Source organism: Aegilops tauschii, chromosome 7, assembly GCF_002575655.3.
Source record: "Aegilops tauschii subsp. strangulata cultivar AL8/78 chromosome 7, Aet v6.0, whole genome shotgun sequence".
NCBI classification, from domain to species: Eukaryota; Viridiplantae; Streptophyta; class Magnoliopsida; order Poales; family Poaceae; genus Aegilops; species Aegilops tauschii.
Window position 1 is genome coordinate 640,633,625 of NC_053041.3, and position 21,499 is coordinate 640,655,123.

General features: G+C 43.8%; 4 protein-coding genes across 5 annotated transcripts; 3 read left to right on the top strand and 1 right to left on the bottom strand.

Annotated features, from left to right (window-relative positions):
* The first annotated feature begins 2,743 nt into the window (after positions 1-2,743).
* Positions 2,744-5,768, top strand: LOC109736764 (uncharacterized). 2 transcript variants are annotated; one of them, XM_040395249.2, is made up of 13 exons: positions 2,744-3,101; positions 3,219-3,377; positions 3,458-3,571; positions 3,679-3,759; positions 3,849-3,967; positions 4,217-4,318; positions 4,423-4,542; positions 4,648-4,701; positions 4,789-4,855; positions 4,933-4,986; positions 5,109-5,203; positions 5,303-5,335; positions 5,568-5,768. In XM_040395249.2, exons 1-13 carry the CDS (start codon positions 3,006-3,008, stop codon positions 5,569-5,571), a joined length of 1,098 nt encoding a protein of 365 aa, XP_040251183.1. In that variant the 5' UTR covers positions 2,744-3,005; the 3' UTR covers positions 5,572-5,768. The 2 variants fall into 2 exon arrangements, with proteins under 2 accessions (XP_040251183.1, XP_020151560.1); XM_020295971.4 differs by having other exon boundaries at positions 2,749-3,101; positions 5,109-5,183.
* Positions 5,769-7,278: 1,510 nt separating this feature from the next.
* On the top strand, positions 7,279-10,013 carry LOC109736763 (uncharacterized). Its single transcript, XM_045231629.1, has 9 exons — positions 7,279-7,403; positions 7,472-7,586; positions 7,689-7,817; positions 7,951-8,013; positions 8,332-8,450; positions 8,562-8,663; positions 8,759-8,879; positions 9,476-9,550; positions 9,915-10,013. The coding sequence occupies exons 1-9, from the start codon at positions 7,279-7,281 to the stop codon at positions 10,011-10,013; spliced, it is 948 nt and encodes a 315-aa protein (XP_045087564.1).
* Positions 10,014-14,287: 4,274 nt separating this feature from the next.
* LOC109736755 (uncharacterized) lies at positions 14,288-16,615 on the top strand. Its single transcript, XM_020295963.3, has 5 exons — positions 14,288-14,471; positions 14,713-14,902; positions 15,356-15,562; positions 15,889-16,083; positions 16,263-16,615. Exons 1-5 carry the CDS (start codon positions 14,389-14,391, stop codon positions 16,401-16,403), a joined length of 816 nt encoding a protein of 271 aa, XP_020151552.1. The 5' UTR covers positions 14,288-14,388; the 3' UTR covers positions 16,404-16,615.
* Positions 16,616-16,969: 354 nt separating this feature from the next.
* LOC109736754 (probable tRNA-splicing endonuclease subunit Sen2) lies at positions 16,970-18,812 on the bottom strand. Its single transcript, XM_020295962.3, has 2 exons — positions 18,489-18,812; positions 16,970-17,867 (listed from the first exon to the last, which is right to left on the bottom strand). The coding sequence occupies exon 2, from the start codon at positions 17,862-17,864 to the stop codon at positions 16,995-16,997; it is 870 nt and encodes a 289-aa protein (XP_020151551.1). The 5' UTR covers positions 17,865-17,867; positions 18,489-18,812; the 3' UTR covers positions 16,970-16,994.
* Positions 18,813-21,499: the final 2,687 nt, after the last annotated feature.

Genomic DNA, 21,499 nt, shown 5'->3' on the forward strand with positions numbered 1-21,499 from the left:
AAAGGTCGCTTTATTTTCGACATATATAGTATATTCTGATGATGGACATGTGCTTGCTTGACATGGTCTGGGCAATTGCATGTACTTTTTTATCCAGCAGATTACTTGCGTGGGCAGTTTAACAGCTAATGGTCATAGGTTGCTTCACCAAGCAACTGTGCTGGCAGTATATCTTTTTCTTCACAGTAATATACCAACTGTGCCATGGTTGTCATTGCATCTTAGCACTTCTTACTCCTCCGTTCCAAAATAATTGAAGTTCTAGTTTTTCATAAGTCAAACTTGCTTTAGTTTGACCAACTCAGCGAAAAACATGCTAAGATCTACAAAACCAAATACATATAGTACAAAAAATATATATATTCTATAAATAATCTAATGAGACTAGTTTGGCATTCTAAATGTTAATATATTTTTATATAGTCTTGATCAAATTTAGACAAGTTTGACTTGAGGCAAATCCAGAACTTCAATTATTTTGAAACAGAGGTAGAAGTTGTGTGTGAGAAATTTAAGTGGTTAGATACATCCTTAATTTTCCTCTAAAGGACAACTCTTCGAAAATTCAAAATTCTTGTAAGATAACCCCCCCCCCCCCCCCCCCCCCCCCGCCGCTCATCTCTCTTCAAGCTTGTTTTCTATTCAGTAGAATGCTACTGCTTCCCGTTATTCCAAAAAAACATGATGCTTTCAACTAACCAATACACCCAAAAATATCCATAAAAAATCAATACGCCAAAAAACGCCTGAATTAAAGAATAAAACTTATTTTAAGATGGCGATTCAAATGAGAGCCTTAAAGAGATCGACTGTCCCAAATTGTGCATATTGGTGTGTAACTAGAATTCAGAAAAAGAAGAAAATAGTTGTGATTTGGGCCCATTTGTAGCTTAAAAGGGCCGTCAAGGTGCGTTGGGGGAGCAAAAGAAAGTAGAAATTCCTATTCTTCGCCAATCGATTCGACGAATTGTTGTTACAACGCATCAACACCTGCATAGCGGACGAGCCCATCTAGCCTAGTTGTTCGCCGTGCGAGCATAAGTTTCTACCACATTTTTTTTCCATTATTTTATTTTATTTTATTTCTCTATGGTTTTCGATGGTTTCCTTTTTTATTTTTTCTGTCTTTTATTTTTAATTTATTTACTCCTTTAAATTTTACTTTTTCATGTATTTTCTATTAATGCATGGACATTTTTCTAATTAATGAAAATATTTTTTAAATCATGATTAATATTTTATTACTTTTTAGAATCTTGAATATTTTTTGAACTTTTTAAATTGAACTAATTTATAATTTAGATCATGTTTTAATAAATTGTTCAATATTTTTTTAAAATTGTTAAAATTTTAAAACATATATTTTAAAAATGAACAATTTGAAAATTCGTTAACTCTTTTACAATAATACTTCTATCTATAAAAATGTTTATTTTGGAGCTAGGAACTACAGATTTTTCCCATGGGCAATGACATTTTTGACTTTGGACGACGTTAGGTTGGACGGTCCTGCCCTCTCCAGATATTACTCTAGCAGCGTATTGTTTTGGTTTCGGAGGTTGCATACGACCTTGGATGAAAGTGAGCCAAAAAAACAAAGTTGCTCGTTTTGACGGTATGGAGAATCTTCATATTGAACACTTCTTGTATTTGAAGTCATTTTAGTTACAACGTTTTGTTTTTGGAGGATGTTAGGTCGGACAGTCTGGCCATCTCCAGAGTTCACTCCAACAACATATTATTTTGGTTCCAAGATTGCATATGACCTCAGATAAAAATGATCCAAAAACCAAAGTTGCATGGTACGGAGAACTTTCATTATTGAACGCTTCTTTTTGTTTGAGCTCATTTTAATTGTTTTTGTCATGCCAACAAAAGGAAGGGGGGGGGGGGGGGGGGTACTATGTTAGGGTCCCGTTGAAGATGCCCTAATCACCCCCATCTTTGACTAGAGAAAAAAAAGAATTGGTCGTTTAACCCATGCAACTAAACAAACATATTTGATGTCCTACCAAATGTTTGCAGACTCCAAATGATAAGTGCCACATGTCAGGCGCGTGGCACTCCGGCCCTGACGTTTTTCGATAGCAATTCCAGTCCCGCAAGGATGGCAATTTTCGGTGACACTCGACAAGTTTTTGTCAAAAGATAAACTGAAGAACGAAGTTGTCATGCTTGCTAACTAAAGTTGCCATCCTAGCGTAACTAAACTTGCCATAAAAAACGTCTGGAGTTGCGAAGTGCTCGTGCCTGACGTTCGGCACTTATCAGGGTCCTTGCAGATAACCTTTTTTTTATAAAGGGTGGTTTTACTTACTCAAAATATAGCATCGAGGGATACAATTATAATTAGCTACACCTGGCGATGCACACAGCCAACACACACAAAGAAACACGGTAGCAAATAGCCAAGTCATACAAGACCGAAGCCATGCCTAGCGAAGAATAGGAAAAGTTCTCAAGAGATAGAAAGAACGATTGATAATGTATAGCGACAATCATGGGCACCGTTCGCTTGCATCAATACTATGTTGCAGTCAAACCAAATGCATCATGCTTCGTTGATCGATCTCCGCCGGCAGACTCCTCGATTTGCTTCCATTCCATCCAATATAAAAGGTGTCGTCTAGACTGGGTGGGGAAGTTTTTGAGAGCCATGGGAGAGCGCGCCCACGTTCCCGTTACTTGAACGAAGCCAAGTGTGTCAGCATGCACTTGGGTCAGTGTACAAGTCAAACTCACGCCTCTCGAGTCTCGATGCATGCTTAGGTTCGATCGATGCTAATTTTGAAGTCTTCTTCTCCATTCCCCTGAACAAAGCTAGTCTTCTTCTCCATCCCACCCTAGCTACCTCCTCTGCTCTGCTCCTCCTTCACATCACAACACAGCATTCAGGTTCTTCGTGTTATTTCTTGTGTCACCCAGCATCCATCCATCCATCCATCTTCTCCGGTGGTTTTTCCGTGGTGAATATACATACACATATGTACATAGAGTGACCGGGGATGAACGTGAAAGCAAGCCCGGTCCTGACGGCGCTGTTCGCAGCGGCGATCGGGTTCTTGGTCGGCATTTCTTTTCCTGTGGACATCACACCAAAGGTAAACAATAACATTACTAGTTCCGTATTGACTCTGTACTGAGTCTGACCTGATTTGATCTGAGAAAATGTACAGTATGTTGTCTTACTGGGACTATATATGGTGCTACATATGCAGCTTCAGTGTGGCATCCTGCCTTGGAGCAGCAGCGGTGGCGCTATGAACTGCAGCTTATGGGGGGACTATGGGGGGCACAGCAGCACGCTTGGCAGACTATGGGGGGCGCCGTTCAGGAATAGCAACAATGGTTCCCCAAATGCCACCAGTTCAGCGCCGGTACATTGAGTTTCTGAATTGTCCAGTTGTACTTCGTCCCAGCTAAATTTAAATGGTCTATTGATCAATGTATGGTGTAGACTGTAGAGGTTGCAGCAGCAAAACCTCAAGGCTCGGAGACGCGGCTGCCTCCGGGGATCGTTGTCCCGGAGTCTGATCTTCACCTGCGCCGGCTCTGGGGGTCCCCGAGAGAGGTTTCCATCTCTGAACAACCTCCCCGAGAGAGTTCATTCTTCGCTCTGTCAGATTGGATCTTGTTGCATTTCATCTTGAATTCATGGTTTCATCATGTGATGCGCAGGACAGCGCGACTGGCAAGTACCTCCTCGCGCTCGCGGTAGGGTATGGCGAGAGGGCCAACGTCAATGCAACTGTTCACAAGGTAAATAAGCACTAGACTTTCAGTGTTTCAGATGTACAACTTCCATGGTCATCACTTGTCTGACAATGATAATCAAATGGCACTTGCAGTTCTCGGACAACTTCGACATCGTGCTGTTCCACTACGACGGCCGCACGACGGAGTGGGACGAAGAGTTCGAGTGGTCCAAGGAGGTCGCTCATGTCAGTGCCAGGAAGCAAACCAAATGGTAACATGACTCAGGAGACTTTCTTTCAGTCAAGTGTTTTCTCATTTCCATTACTAAGTATGTACCAACATGTTCCCGGTGGCACATGATTTCGAGCCAAATTCAGATAGGATTCAGACCTTTGTCACACATTTGTCAAATTGTGCTCAAACTTAGGGGTTCCGTTTCAGCCAAGTTCAGTTGGAAACTTCAGTCCTCTGACAATCTTCAGACATATTTACCTGAATAACATAATGATGACTGATGAAGGTGGTTCGCCAAGAGGTTCCTGCACCCGAGCATCGTGGCGCCCTATGACTACGTGTTCGTGTGGGACGAGGACCTCGGCGTCGACAACTTCGCCGCGGAACCGTACGTCCCCCTCTAGCTGTATGCTTTCCTCTGAGCTCTGAATATATATTGTGGATGGTGATGATGATGAACATGTAGGTTGTGGATGCACTGGTTGGATGCAGGTACCTGGACATCGTGAGGAGGCACGGGCTGGAGATCTCGCAGCCGGGGCTGGACATGACCGAGGGGTCGGCGCCGATGTACGACATCACCGCCAGGAAAAACGGCAGCGAGATGCACAAGTAAGCATGCCTTCCATGATGATGCATAGTAAGTACATTTCTAGGCAACATGCTAGCACAGTCTGAATTTGGGCTGTGTGCCACTGCCATGCCATGGACGAACAGGACAGATGCAGGGGGCGAGCACTGCTGGGACGTGCACAAGCGGCCCTGCAGCGGGTAACTGACTAACCGAATTCTTCACTCCAGTGTCATTTTTGTTTGCGATTTTCCATTTTGAAACTGAAGATTCAAGCACGGATGCAGGTTCGTGGAGATGATGGCGCCGGTCTTCTCGAGGGACGCGTGGAGATGCGTGTGGCACATGATCCAGGTGTGTATGATGGGTGTACATGATTGAGATTTTTGGCTTGTCTGATCTTAAAGGAAGGACAATGTGTTTGGCTGCAGAATGACCTTGTCCATGGATGGCCTATCGACTCCTATTTCTGGAGATGTGTCGATGTAAGCATATATAGTCCAATTAACAAGCAGCAGCATATGAGAATATATCATGAATACATATAGGAGTACCTAACAACATTTTGATGTACATATTGATTTTTTTTCTCATTTGAATCTGGCAGGATCCCGAAGAGCAGATAGGCGTCGTAGACGCGCAGTATGTTGTCCATCATGCAGTCCCGACGCTCCAGGGCGAGGTGGTTGTCTGGTGTTTCTTGTCAGTTTAAGCTTCAATGCCAAAAAAATTATTGCACTGTTTCTTATGCTCATTTTAATACTCTCGCAACTTAATTCTCTTCTTCTTCTTCTTCTTCAGGGCGACAAAGAAAAGACAGGAGGCCGTTTTGAGGTACCTATATCGTTTTTGCATCTCTATAAAATACGCAAACTATCAGTACTAGTCTTAGTTAAGATGCATATGATGTGTTACTGAAGAGGGTTATTGTTATGTTTAATAATGTCGTATTTGTAGCTTTAGCTTGAGATTGAAGGTCTTCTCCTGCTTTTATACTAAATGACTAAACATATGCTGCTACTTTCAACTTTACCTTCAAAATAACTGTGTGTGCCGCTTATGATAGGTAAGAGCGCGTCAATTTGAGGAGCTGGAGGCCTTTAACTCTAGGTTTGCCAATGCGGACAAGGAACTCGCCAACAGATCGCCATCAACACTAAACTAGTTTACATAATTGATTTCAAGAGGATAAACCCTAGTTTTTATCAGCCAAAATTTTGGAATGTAATTATTATTTTCTCATTAATCAATATAGTTTTTATAGGAAGGGAGCTGGCTCCCCTCGGGCACCTAAGGCCTGGTGGTTGGGTCCTTCTGGTTTTTTTTACTAGAAACCTATCCTCGTATTTTCTTGTTAGTACAAAATACTTATCTTGCCTGAAAACACAAAACACCAGAAAACGAGAACCGGCTTCGGGCACTTTATTCATATGTTAATCCAACTAAAAATCTTCCCCCACATGGCCCGAATGTGTCGAGCATGAAGAAGAGCCTGTGATGCCATCGTGTCCGGACGTCTTCAAACAAAAGATGAAATGGTTACATAATACTCAAAAGTATATATAAAACCTATAGAATTACTACCATGTATCTGTAAGATTCATAGAAAATTTTGACGAGACCTTTGCTAAAAAAGGGGACATATTGAGTGCTCGTAATTTGACGAAATGGAAATGAATCAACATTTTGCCAAATATTGGCAACTCTAAACATTCCCTGCAAAAAGAAACATATATAGCGTGAATTCGCTAGCAATACACAAAATTGCACTTTTCGGTAGGCAAAAGAATAATCATACAGCATTGCAATTTTTGCACACATTGTACAGTATCTGTGTGTATGTGTTCACACTCAAACCACAAAATAAAAATAAATAGAAAAGACTAAGAAAGAAAAATAAAAAATAGAAACGCATAAACAGAAAAAACAAAGGGAGAGAGGGAGGGCTAGGTCATCAGCTGGGCTACACAGAGCTTGTTGGGTCGCACGGGTTAATGGGCCAGCCTGTTAAGGAATTGACAGACCCAAAATAAAGAGGTCAGTCAAAAATTTCCAGCCCAAAACAAGACACATCACATGGCAGAAAAAAAGGAGCACGAATCTTGAAACATCAATCAACGGTCAAAAGATCGAGAGACCCAGATTTAATTTTCAGGAAACTTATTACATACATCTAGCGAAAGAGCAAAAATATTTGATGTCCTAACTTTGTTATTTTGTTACAGATGGCCAAAAAAAAAACTTTGTTGTTGCAGATAGAGATAACCCAACCCCTATAATAAACCATTTCTTCCGTCAAACCAAATGCATCATGCTGCGTTGATGGATCTCCCCCGGCAAACTCCTCGATTTTCTTCCGTTCAATCCAATATAAAAGGTGGCGTCTGGACTGGGTGGAGAGGAGAGCGCCGCGCGCCCACGTCTAAACGAAGTGTATCAGTGTGCTGCACTTGGGTGAGTGCATGCGCAAGTCAAACTTACGCCTCTCAAGTCTCAATGCTAATTAAGTGTGTCAGTATGTTGCAATCATCCTGTAGGTTCGATGGATGCTAATTTTAAAGTCTTCTTCTCCATTCCCCTGAACGAAGCTAGTCTTCTTCTCCACCGCACCCTAGCTAGCTAGCTACCTTCACATCACGGACACACAATTGAGGTTCTTTGTGTTCTTTCCTGTGTCTTTGTTTGCCACCCAGCATCCATCCATCGATCAATCCATCTTCTCCGGTGGTTTCCCCGTTGTGAATACACACATACACGTGTACATTGAGCAACCGAGGATGAAAATGAAAGCAAGGCCGGTCCTGACGGCGCTATTCCTCGTCGGCATTTCCTTTCCTGTGGACATCACACCAAAGGTAGGCATAAGCATTGCTAGTTCATTCTGTATCGACTCTGAGGCTCTGTGAGCTGGTATTTGATCTGAATAGATAATGAATGGCATGTTCCCTTCCTGGGGACTCTTACATGCAGCTTCAGTGTGGCATCCTGCCTTGGAGCACCACGAACTGCAGCTTCAGTCAAGGCAGCACGCTGGGCAGACTATGGGGGGCGCCGTTCAGGAACAGATGCCACCGGTTCAGCACCGGTACATTGAAGAGTTTCTCAACTTTCTGAACGATCCAGCTTAACTTCGTCCCAGCTAAGTAACAAAATGGTCTGTTGATCAATGTATCTCGAGATTGTACAGGTCGCGGCGACAAAATTTGAAGGTGCAGACAGGCGGCTGCCGCTGCGAATCGTCGTCGCAGAGTCTGATCTTCACCTGCGCCGGCTCTGGGGATCCCCGAGAGAGCTACGTCTTCGTCTTGCCTTTCGTGTTTAGTTCCCATCTCTGAACAACCTGACAGAGTTCACCCTTTGCTCTGTCTGATCTTGTTGCATTTCATCTTTAATTCATCGTTTCATTTGATCATACGGTGCGCTGTGCGCAGGACAGCGCGACTGGCAAGTACCTCCTCGCGCTCGCGGTAGGGTACGGCGAGAGAGCCAACGTCAATGCAACTGTCCACAAGGTAAAGAAAGAAGCACTAGACAGTGTTCCGGATGTAGAACTTCGATCAAATGACCATCACTAGTCTGACTCTGAGCAATGACCATCGATCAAATGACCAATGATGCAGTTCTCCGACAAATGACCATCGATCAAATGACCAATGATGCAGTTCTCCGACAAATGACCATCGATCAAATGACCAATGATGCAGTTCTCCGACAAATGACCATCGATCAAATGACCAATGATGCAGTTCTCCGACAAATGACCATCGATCAAATGACCAATGATGCAGTTCTCCGACAAATGACCATCGATCAAATGACCAATGATGCAGTTCTCCGATAGCTTCGATGTTGTGCTGTTCCACTATGATGGCCGCACGACGGAGTGGGACGAAGAGTTCGCGTGGTCGAAGAAGGTCGCCCATGTCAGCGCCAGGAAGCAGACCAAATGGTACGAACATTTAACTACTGTCTGCACTGTACACTCCCCACACTCTCTGAATTTCTAAGTTCACTGACAATCTTCCCACTTTTTGGCCTGAAAACAATACTAACAAGGAAGGTGGTTCGCCAAGAGGTTCCTGCACCCGAGCGTGGTGGCACCCTACGACTACGTGTTCGTGTGGGACGAGGACCTCGGCGTCGACAACTTCGCTGCAGAACCGTATGTCTACCTCTAGCTATATATGCTTTTCCCCAAGCTCTGAATATATGTGGTGGGTGATGATGAAGAGGTAGGTTGTGGATGCATGGTTTCAGGTACCTTGACCTCGTGAGGAGGCACGGGCTGGAGATCTCGCAGCCGGGGCTGGATGCAACCAAGGGGCCGGCGCCGATGTACGGCATCACCGCCAGGAGAAAACGGCAGCGAGATGCACAAGTAAGCGCGCCGCCATGATGATGCGTAGTACTCCCTCATATCCGATGTAATAAGATCTTATATTATGGAACGGAGGGGGTACGTGCCTAGGCAAACATGTTAGCATAGTCTGAATTTGGGTTGTCTGCAATGCCATGGATGAACAGGACAGATGCAGGGGGTGAGCATTGCTGGGACGTGCACAAGCGGCCCTGCAGCGGGTACGTAACCCCACTCCAGAACCACTCATTCTCGTTTGCGATTTTTCGTTTCGAAAGTGAAGATGCAAGCATGGATACAGGTTTGTGGAGGTAATGGCGCCGGTGTTCTCGAGGGATGCCTGGAGATGCGTGTGGCACATGATCCAGGTATGTATGCATGATTGGAGCACAGGACTGACATTTCTGGGCTTGTGTGATCTCAAGGAGGGACGATGTGTTTGCCTGCAGAATGACCTGGTCCATGAATGGCCTATCGACTCCTATTTCTGGAGATGCGTCGATGTAATAAGCATTATCTCATTTTTGAGCAGCGACTCAAAATATATGTTTGTGTAGATATGCCTAACAGCATTTGGTTTCACATATTGATTCATACCTCTCATTTGAAATTGGCAGGATCCTGAAGAGCAAATCGGCGTCGTAGACACGCAGTACGTGGTCCATCGTGCAGTTCCCACGCTCCAAGGCGAGGTATTATTTGTCCAGTTTTTCTCAGCAGTTAAATTCCATGTCTTGGTTCTCAATGCTCACCACTTACAAGCGCCCCTTCTTCTTTTCAGGGCAATAAAGAAAAACCAGGAGGCCGTTTTGAGGTATGTATATAATTTTGTGACTCCATAAAATATGTTAACAGCCAACACTAGTAATAGTCATAACATGCATATGAGTGTGCTAATGAAGAGGGTAATTGTTATTTTTAGTAATGTCATGTGAGTAGCATGAGCTTATGTTTCAGTGTCTCTTCATGTTTTATATTATTGACTAAACCGATGCTAGATTGCTAGTTGTTTCGGTTTATACCATCAAAATAAATTGTGAGTGGCCCTTTTGATAGGTAAGAGCTCGTCAATTTGAGGAGCTAGAGGCCTTTAACTTTAGGTTCGCCAATGCCGACAAGGAAGTCGCCAACAGATCGCCGTCGACACTGAATTAGTTTAGATAACTTAATACAAGAGGATAAACCATTGTTTGCAAAATTTTGAAGTATGTAATTACTATTTTCGTCGCATCGCTACCTTCTTTTTGTCTCTTATCTTGGCATGTTTCCATGTGAAATTTAGTTTCAGATGCATCCTTGCCTTTTTTCTAAAAAAGTTTGATCCCTTTAGGCTTTGTAGCCAAAGCCCATTTAGCCCTTGGCATCAGATGCATCCTTGGCTACAATGGGCTTTGGCTATCTGGACACCACTGTAGCCAAAGCCCATTTCGTTGGTCAATTATGGGCCAGATAGGCTAATGTTAACTGGGCCCAGCATGGCCTTTTCAACATTTTCAACACTCAGGAGCATTTAAAAAAAGGAATATATACTAAATTTACAGAAAAAAACAGGAACACTGTAATCTATTTATTTCCAAACAGGAAATATATTGCAGCTTTAATTATACTTGCTCCATGTTCAGCTACAACTCACTGTAACTCTCTCATAAACGCAACTTTGACCTTTGACCTCAAGATTCTAGTGATTCCTCTACCGTAACAAATAGTAATTTTAACCACCAGAGTACCACACAATCAATCATAAAATAGTAACAACAAGAATCTCAAGCTGAAAATACAAGTACTCAAACCTGGGTACAAAAGCACATGCACAAGTAACAAGATGACAAGAAGCAGCAAAATCATCACACTAGTAGAAAAAGAGGCTTCCATACGCCCCCATTAGTCCCCAAAATAATCGAACCGCGACTAAAGGGGTCTTTAGTCGCGGTTCGGGAGGAGGCCCGCGACCAACTATCTGGGCCCAGCGCGCGCTGGCGGACGGGAGGGGCTTTAGTCCCGGTTGGCCTGGCCAACCGGGACTAAAGGTCCTCAGGCTGGCCCGAAGGCCTTTAGTCGCGGTTGGCCAGGCCAACCGGGACTAAAGGTTAGACCTTTAGTCCCGGTTGGCCTGGCCAACCGCGACTAATGGCCCGAACCTTTAGTCGCGGTTGGCCAGACCAACCGGGACTAAAGGGATTTGAGGCCTCATTTTCAAACTCTACCCCCCCCCCCCATCGCCTTTTCAGTTTTAGAAAAAACAAAAGAAAATGATGAAAATGTCAAAAAAATAAAATAAAATAAGTTTCCCATGTGATATGTGGTCTAGTTGTTGGGAAAATTAACAAATATGAATTTCGACTTTATTTGCAAAATCTCTCTGGAAATTCTTAAAATGGGCATAACTTTTGCGTACGAACTCGGATGAAAAAGTTTTTTATATGAAAAATCATCTACTCGAAAAGTTACATCCGAATTTAACTGGGGGAACCCCGTTAAACATTTTCAAAATCCTCAAAAACCTAACAGAAAAAAAGATACGGGGCTTTTAAGATCTGGAGAGGCAAAAAAATTCAAATTGTGGTCAAACTGTGGTCAAACAATGGTCAAACTAATTATTCTAGAATATTAGTGTTACTAAATAATTATTTCAGTTTTTTTAATTTTGGTCAAATCTGGTCAAACTGTGGCCAAACTGTGGTCAAACAATGGTCAAACTAATTATTCCAGAAATATTAGTGTTACTAAATAATTATTGTTTTTTAAAACAATAGTTTCAAACTCAAACAGTGAAATGTGTCACTTCATGCTCAAGCTAAATTCCTGAGGGTTAATACGATTGACGTCTTACTATTGTCAGGAAAACAACATGTGCAGACTTGGAAACGAGGGAGAATAGAACCCGGAAGTTAAGCGTGCTCAGGCTGGAGTAGTGAGAGGATGGGTGACCGTCCGGGAAGTTAGATGATTTGGAATGATGAGGGGTGATTAGAGATTAGAGGATAAATTGAGCAGTGATGAGGGGTGGTGATTAGAGATTAGAGGTTAAAATAATTCATAAATTTGAAAATAAAAAAATAAAAAAAAATTCGCAAAAAAACCAGGTTTAAACCTGCGGAGGAGGCCTTTAGTCCCGGTTAGCCACGAGAACCGGGACTAAAGGCCGGGCCTTTAGTTCCGGTCAGCCACAAGAACCGGGACTAAAGCCTTTAGTCGCGGTTCGTAAGAGGCGCGACTAAAGGGGGGGTCTTTAGTCGCGCATATTTAGTCCTGGTTGCACAGCCGGGACTAAAGACCTTTTTTCCACCAGTGTCACTGCCGCAGGAAGAGCAGGGCAGCGGTCTCACCAACTCATCATTATATAGTAAACACGAGAATCTCAAGCTGATAAAAAAGTACTCAAACCTGGGTACAAAAACAGAAGCATAAGTAACAAGATGACAAGCAGCAGCAAAATCATGGTGTTTCTGGTTGCAGGAAGAGCAGAGGTCTCACCAACTTTTTCCTCCATCCCCACCTTTGTTTCCATGGAATTGATTTGCACGGCGTTCATCATAGCCGCCCATATGCGTACGCCCGCACGTTAGAGCAGCGAGCATTATTGTTATGGTGGCAATAACTAAGGGCGCACGAGAGTTGGCAAGAAATGTAGCAGTTAGCAATTGGCAGCCAAGGGGCAGTAGTACCATACATATGCATAATGGCATAGGCATGGTGAGAGAGTAATTGGGCAGCCGACATTGTAGGTTGAGTGACCCCCCCAGCCTATGTGGGCACCTTGTGCGATTATCCTTCTAATTTTGCTGACCCATAATAAATGTTCCTTTTTTATTCAAGCAATTGCATGTCAAAAATGAGCAGGTGCATGCCTCCATTATTGTAGCATGTGTAGCACTGACAACTACCAAGTGTGCACCGAAAATGGGGCCAGACTACCTCCTAGGCTCTTGCAGCCTGTTACACGCTGATGATTCCATGAGCAACCACCACTGCATAAGAAGGCTCTGAAAGTGCCTCCCCACCAAACAGGATGAAGTTGTCTGCTTAGACTGAATTAGTGAGAGTCAGCAACTTACCTGATTCGACCGTCCTTACCAAATGCTGGGTATCATCGTCCTAACACCAACAAAAATACACATTAGTCATACTACAAAGCTAAATGAAGCTAAGCATCAAGGACAACTACACTTAATTAAAGGTGCAGCAGCCAAATATCTCGTTACTACTTGTGGTAAAACTGGGAGGGCGCAGATAAGCAGTGAAGTTCAGTGCATAATAGTGGCCAACAATCTTCCGAGACTTTGTTTGGTATGACATCCAGTTCATGTCAGCTCTAGAAGGCAGTGATGTAATGGATAATTAAGAGTATGATGACCTGAATGTTATCATAAGGAGATATAAACCACCTACCTATACCGTGACCAGAAAGTTACTGGTTTTCCTTCCCCTTTCAACAGTAGAAAATTAGACAACTTGTCATACCAGGTGGACATAACATATGACCCCTCTGCAAATCCTAAACCACAGCGTATGTGCTATCTTGGTATTCTGGGTGCTACGAATCAGCAATTTTTTACCCTTTTTAATTACTCCACTTGACATGTCTATCTCACGACATGATAAGCATGACTGCATGAGCAAGGCAAAGAAGAAAAGTATGTTGCTGCACAGGAAGACAAAATTGACTTGCCTGGAAGCAGATAGGACAGATGATGTATACCTGAAAGGCGTGTTGTTTTCCTGGAGTGACACGTGTGGAACCATCAAAGCCAACTACCCACAGGATACAGGTAGGCGGGTTTCAATACGCAACGGCGCAGAGTCATGTGCTTGGAAAGACCAGGCCGTTGTTTACCACTTGTGTATATCCGATTCCAGTCCAGTACAGGAGAGTGATCCAGTCAAGATCTCACCTGCATTAAGATATGGATCAGCAAGATCATTCTCCAGAATCTACAGATTTTTTTTTTGCAGATCTGCCTGCTGATCACTCATTGTATGAATCTCTACCCTAATAGCGATTCACGTGCCTTTTGCTTCTGTCCCCAGAAATAATAGAACAGCAACCTACAGGAAAAGAGCATCAAACTTGCATCTCCAAGCAAGCACTAAAAGTGATAGAGTTGGCGTTAATCGTGGTAGATGCTGTCCCCATTCTGAGCCAAGAGGATGGGCCAAACTGGGAGTTATCCCGAAAGAAAATACTAAATATTTCCCCACTATCACACAAGTCAAGGGTACCTGTAGGGAAGAAGTTAGTGGTAAGTAGGGGACCCTCAGGACCAGAGATGCCAGGTAATAGCTTGGTAAGTGAGCAGGATGGAATTCTCTGACAGAAGAATAACAGACTGCAGAGCACCTGGTTTGTTGCAGGCAAATAATGTAAGGCTCTCTGTGGGCTCCGCTCCTCTTCTCTCTCCCCTTCAGCCTTCTTCCTATAAATACAAAGGCGTGTACGGGGAGAAGTATCAGGTAAACATACACAAACACACAAGGCGCACGGTTGCGAAACAAGTGGATTATTTAGAAGCAAGAAGGAACACCTGAAGCCATGTGTATCGCTGCATGGATTTGGCAGGCTCACCCACAGCATCAGCTCCTGCTTCTGCTCAACAGAGATGAGTTCCATAGCAGGTACAGGATTGTTCATTTGGTACCACTGATCCTTACGGTATTTCGGATTCGTTTTGGAGTTTGGCCCTTCCCTCCTGAATTACATGCTCCCAGATGACAGCCCCATGAATCACAAACCGTATTTCATGCAAACATTCAGATCCTAATGCTACTGCTCACTTCCTTCACTCGGCCACATCGGAAATTCTAGTTGCAGAATAACAATGTTATATGTTCATCAGCTGTTCTTCATGAATTGCAGGCCTACAAAGGCAGTAGGATGGTGGGGGGAGGGCTCAATGAAGATTCTTGGTGGCAGGGATGTACTTGGTGGAGGAACATGGATGGGGAGCACCAAAGATGGCAGACTTGCCTTCCTGACCAATGTGCTCGAGCCTGATGCGATGCCTGGCGCACGCACTAGGGGAGACCTGCCCCTCAGGTTCCTGCAGGTAAATCAAAACTCAAGTTGGTGGTTATCAATGTAGGAGATATGCACATGATAAGAAAGATATGTTTCATTTGTACAAACAGAGTTGGTGTTTTGTACTATGCTTTCCTGTCAGAATCTTTTTTATGTGCTGAAAGTCGCTATCTGTCTAGTGTTTATTCCATTCTTCTGAGTACTGATGGTGATTGGTACAGAGATTGCTTACATCAAGACAAAGACATAAAATCCCATTTTTAGAAACTAAAACTTTACCTTTTAAAATATTTTTAGCTGCTACTATTACAATTGTTAAACTGCTGCCGTCCGTCAAAAAATAAGCATTCATAGGATAATTCATGAATTCATGGTTTTACAGTTTAAAACATGCATATGATTGCACTAAGGGTGAGCACAATCAGCGTCGAATTATCTTGCTCCAAACATAAGCATGAACCGCAGAATCTGTATTGTGCAGGGCAACAAGAGCCCGCTGGAGGTTGCAACTGAAGTGGCAAAAGAAGCTGATGAGTACAATGGCTTCAACCTTATACTAGCTGATCTAACCAGGAATGTCATGGTTTATGTGTCAAACCGGCCAAAGGGGCAGCCTGCGACGATTCAGCTCGTCTCACCAGGACTCCATGTGTTGTCCAATGCAAGGCTAGACAGCCCTTGGCAGAAGGTAACAGAACTACTCCATGTCCAATAGCTAGAATGTCCAATGAGGAGTCCTTTGTTGATTTTACTTGTACTGCACTAAGAATCCTAAAGGAGACTTTTGAGCTGGAAAAGATGTGAGAAAGCAACATGAAAGCCTTTCAAGTACTTCCGTAGTTATAGAGGGCAGTGCATTTAACTCGATTAATAGCACTGCATGTACAAGCAGCAAGACAGGAGTAGATAGCACATGATTGCAAGCCACTCTGTCTCAGGGACCATTCAGTATACTATAATGTGCCAAGGAACGCAGTGCAGATAATTTTTCATCATTGCATATATTGCTTGTAGGCAATTCGCCTTGGTAAAAACTTCAGGGAGTTTATAAGGAAGCATGGTGATGATGAAGTTGAAGCGAAGGATATAGCTGACAGACTAATGACTGACACGACGAGGGCCGATAAAGATAGGCTGCCAAACACCGGTTGTGATCCCAACTGGGAGCACGGTCTGAGCTCCATCTTCATCGAGGTGCAAACTGACGAAGTGAGCATAAAATCTTTGACTTGATTGCAGTTTACAAGTACATTCAGAGTTGAATTATCTGAAAAATTATAGCTCTTAACCACTAAAGTAACACGTAGTTGTTCTAGTACAGAAGCCTATATCGATACTGCAATGCTAGATTTATTTACATTTTTTCACATGTTTCTGTTTTTGCAAAGGGGCTCTATGGGACAAGGAGCACAGCAGTTCTTTCAGTGAACTATGATGGAGAAGCTAGCTTATATGAGAAGTACCTCGAGAGTGGTATATGGAAGAACCACACAGTGAATTACCAGATAGAATTGCCAATGCGCACCTAAAGGCGGGAGCCTCAAATAGGAAGAAAGAATGAATAGCTACCATTGTGCATGCTGTTATTTCCACAGTTGTGCTTTAAGATCACATAATGATCTCTAATTATGGCGATTAAATTATTTACTGTATGCGGATCTATCAATTCAGAGACAGATCAAGTCAAATTGTTGAATATATATACATAATAATAATATGATATAATATGTGTATTAACAGACTTCATGTTGCCACCTCTGTCTATGATCATACATCCTTTACAGACATTGTACCTTCAGTTCTTCAATACAGTAGATATCGACTCTGATGTTTATTAAATGTATACTTAAGGCCTGAATGTGTTCAAGTACTAAACACTGAAAGTATATAAGGAAAAAAGTCTGCAAATAAGAAAATGTATCTGGTGTACCTCTTTTCTTCAATACACTGGAGTGCGGTGGTCATTCAGAGGTTTCTAAAGGCACAGAAAATGCCAGTCCAGAGCTCTGCAGTCAGATACAGTTGTATGGATATATGTATGTGGCTATGTATGCACCATTTGTAGAAATCTTTCGAAAATGCACACCAATAGGAGTACAGAGAAATATTTAGCTTTATTGTCAGAATCTCAGCTTGTATACAAGTAAGCTAGAAAGAACTGTGAAGCCTAGTATTACACCCCAATAATTGAAAACTACTGTTTCTCTTGTGTGATCCTGTTCTTCGTTATTTGGTTCTTCTCTGGACGGTTCACATCGCTGCTCACGGCACTGCTGGGCTATCCACCTAGTAATTGTTCTCTCATGAACAACCAGTTGTTCTAAACAGTCTGGGGAGCTCAGTTCACAAATACTGCTGGAGACTGTCAGAACCAGCAATGTCTTGGCCACACTGCCAGAGGCTCGGAGTGCGCACAGAAGGTCAGACCACACCTTGAGGCGGCCACACCTACCGCCGAACTCCACTCCTTCTGGAACTACAACCACAGCAAACTCTGAGTGGACGAGCGCTGGATGATGACGGTAAGCTACAAAATCTGCGCCATACTGCAAACCTGACCGCACCACCCAGTTCTTCGATCTGAGATGCGAGTATGCCTTGTACATCTCGGGAAATGACTCTGATGCAGAGCATAAGTGATCCCACAGCTCCCCTTCACTCAACAGCTTCTTGCTCTCTGACACTGAGATGCACTTCAAACCATGGTAAAGATAGAAGACCTCCTCAGCCCCCAGCTGGAACCACTGTTTCCCTGCTTCGGCATTATCCAGCGCCCGGCCAAAGGCAGCACGGTTAAGTAGTGTAGCTTGCTGCAGATTCACACCGAGGGTCGCATCCCTGCCCTGATTAGATAAAGTTGCCACAAGTTTCGAGCCTTTCAGCGAGGACTGGAGCTCAGCAACAATGCTTGACATGGGGTGAGCTGCTGCCAGAGCTGCAAAGTCCTTGCCGTCTTTGCCCTTCTTCCATCTTGGACCCGCCTTGTCCATAAGCTGAGAAACAGAAACAATACAGTGTCAGCTATAGTAGCCAAGAAAAGACAGATGAAGCAGAAGCACGTCGAATTGTTAACTTGTACTCTATCTGGTTTACGAGTGGTCAAATTTCTTGCCATTGATTTGGGATCATGGTTCGTGCTCCATAAGCGGCGGCCGGCTCTCAGGGGATGGATTCCCGTGCAGGGTAACATTGCGGTAGCCAGTACACAGCTCAACTTGCAGTGAGTAAAACATATCTGGATATAGATGATGTAACCGAGTCTGAAAAGTGAGCTTTGTTTGACATCCGAACTTTCATTTTTAGGTTACTGGGAGGGCGAAATCAGCCGGTGATTATCAGATTATTGGCATTGACACTGGAGCAATGAGTTTGATGTTGCTATGATTGTAGTTCCTGTAGTTCTCTTCATTGCACATTCCAACTTCCAAGCCTAGAAACTAGTAGTATGTTGTATTTTTTTTCCCGGTTTAAGCCGCATGATTTCTTTTGTACAAAAGCTGAAAGAAAGCAACCCCACATTGGTGTTCATGGCCTGACCACTTCTGCAGACTGCAGCCATGTGAGTGCGACTAGGTAAGGAGACAGCAGGAAAGAAAGGAGAGTGAGGAACAGACCCAGCAAGAGACGCTGTCGAGGTCGCGGGGGGCCGAGCCAGGGAGGGCGCCAGAGCAAGGGCGGTCGAGGTCGAGGTCGCGGTCGCCGCGCCTTCGTCGTCGGGGGCGTGGTCGAGCGGGTGGCGGCGAGCCAACTTGCAGGCGATAGGCGGCGCGGGGGCGAGCAGAAGATTGGGGCGGGGGCCGTGCGGGGAGAGCAGCGGAGATGAGAGCGGGAGTACAGGCGGAGGTCAATGGGAAGCGGCGGCGGCGGGGCGGCGCGCCGCCGCCGGCCGGCTCGGGAAGCGGAAGGAGAGATGCGCGCGTGGTGATAGGGTTGGAAAAAAATTACGTACAAGGGTATATTTGTTTTCTTTGGAAGAAGGGTAATTCAGTAATAACTGATAGTTGAGTGCTATGTTGGCACTTTGTCTTTTATTTTGGCATGAGAAAGAGTGAAGTTGAATCCTATATTGTTTTTGTTTTCTACTAGAGGTATTTTCACAGACAATATAGAATGGAGTATATTAGATTGATGCAGGTTTGGAAAAGGAAATACAGCAAACTTGTACTATGTGCAGGTCCGACCACGCCATCATGTGCGAACGCGGGCACGACCAAAACCACCGTATAATGGTGGCCCAGCGGGTCGCCTAGGTGCGCGTCATTCGGGTAGATCACACAACGCAGAGAGCACCTGAGAGACCTCGACAACACGCCACCAACAAACGGACTGCGTGGAGGGCACTCGCGCCTTCGAAGAGCCCAGGAGACAGCTACTCTAGTATTCTTTATAGGAGTAACTAACACATATGCCCGTGCGTTGCAACGGCTGAAATAACAGAGCTGCATTCAAATTTTGTGATGATTGTATCAGCAAAACTTCAGTTCATGCAAACTTTGATCTTAACCAAGATCCATGGAAACATCACTAAAACATTTTTAGTGTGGTACTAATGATACACAACTAATTAATTGTTCATGTCTTGTCAACCATCTCATCAAAATGTTTAAAAAAATCTTCTCCTCGCAAAAAAATCTTTTATACGTTGTAATCATTTATTAACAAGAAACATAATATTTTCTTTACCACATCACAACGACTATTTTTCGAACCTTAGTCCTTGTTGTGTGCCTCAACTTACCTGGACAAAAAACTATTTATTAACAATAAACATAATATTTTTTTTACCACATCACAACGGCTATTTTCTCCAACCTTAGTCCTTGTTGTGTGCCTCAACTTACCTGGACAAAAAATGACATACAGAATTCAGCACTACATGAGGCGCGTACAAGCAAACACACATACAGTACATATGCATCTCTGCTTCTCCAATTCAGCACGCTTCACACAACGTAACACCAATAATGCATAAGGCACATCACATATGCAACTCCGGTTCAGTATTCAGTTATTCACCGTTGTGTGGATTCTGTAGCAAGCTAGACGGGATGGGGAGTGCTGTTTGAAGGCAGCCCCATGTATCTACGGAGGTAATTTATATTTGGGGAGACAACGCTAAGTAGTCGACGCAGCCGTCGGGGTGGACGCCGAAACCATGGAGAGGAGCAGGACATGGGTGACAACAACTCCGTTTCAATATTCAGTTATTCACCACTGTGTGGATTCTGTAGCAAGCTAGACGGGATGGGGAGTGTTGTTTGGAGGCAGCCCCATATATCTACAGAGGTAATTTATATTTGGGGAGACAACGCTAAGTAGTTGACGTAGCCGTCAGGGTGGACGCCGAAGCCATGGAGAGGAGCAGGACATGGGCGACAGCTTAGGAGACGGCCCGATGGACAGGCTAGCATCACCCGCCCACCCAGCCAGTCATAGACCTCCCTGCTGATTCTAGTTGTCGCTTGCAGGATAAGGATGAGCTCACGCCACCCCCGTCGCCTCACCCTGCACCACTCCCTCCGCCGTTCCGCCTGTTGTGCAGCTCGGCCACCTGACCGACCAGTCGCGGAGGTCTCCAACTCATGCAGGAGTAACCCAGTAGGGCTCTCGCTTGCCTCTCGGCGGTGTCGCCCAAAACGCCGTTGGGATGAGCAGACAGTGAGCTCCCGTCACCCAGCCGCTAGGATGCGCTGGAGGAGAGCGTGATCCCGTCTCCTAGCCGGTACACATTGTTGCGGGGCCGCCTAGGACCAGGGGCATAGGAACGACCACCGAGCGTGCAGGATATCAATGGGACCTCGAGGGGATTAGCCGATTATTTTCCTTTATTTATAGCTTCGGGTACTCATATAAGTTGTTTCAGATATGTATATGACACTTATGGACAAACAGATTGGGAGGCTACTTATACAAATCATAAACCAGTTGCGCAACGTGAAAACCAAGCTCAACACGGCCCAGTATGAGACGTACAATTGTACCAAAAAAAGAAAGAACCAACGACGTACGAAGGCAACGTAATAACGGATTAAAACGGACTAAAATCAGGGACCAAACTAAGAATACATATTCCCTTTAATAGTAGGTATAGATATAGATATAGATATGTTGCATTTTTTTCCTTATTATTTTTCCCACAGGGTATAAAGAAGTTTTAGTAACATATTTACACCATTCTGCTCATATTTTTCCAACGGAGTTTTTGAAGAAGACTTTAAAGACTATACAAGGTTTTCTCAAGATGAATGGCAAATATATAAGAAAACTTTAATGGTAGATTATTCAAGAAGCAGTGATGTACAAGGAGGAGTGTTAGGATTAGTTTAGTACATGTCGAATTGTTATCACATACTCCTTCCGTCCCAAAATAAGTGACTCAAGTTTATTCTAACTTTGTACTAAAGATAGTACAAAATTAAGTCACTTATTTTGAAACGGAGGGAGTACTAATTAGTGAACCGTCATTAGGAACAGCTGTGTCCATGACCGCACCTTTTGCAAGCATTACTTTTTTTCTCTATTTTTCTATAATCGATGCCTCTTAGAGCGTGCCTTTATCATGTATTTTATCGGTGTCAAAATATAAGATGTTTTCTAGAGAAAAATGTCATATATTTTGGTAGGA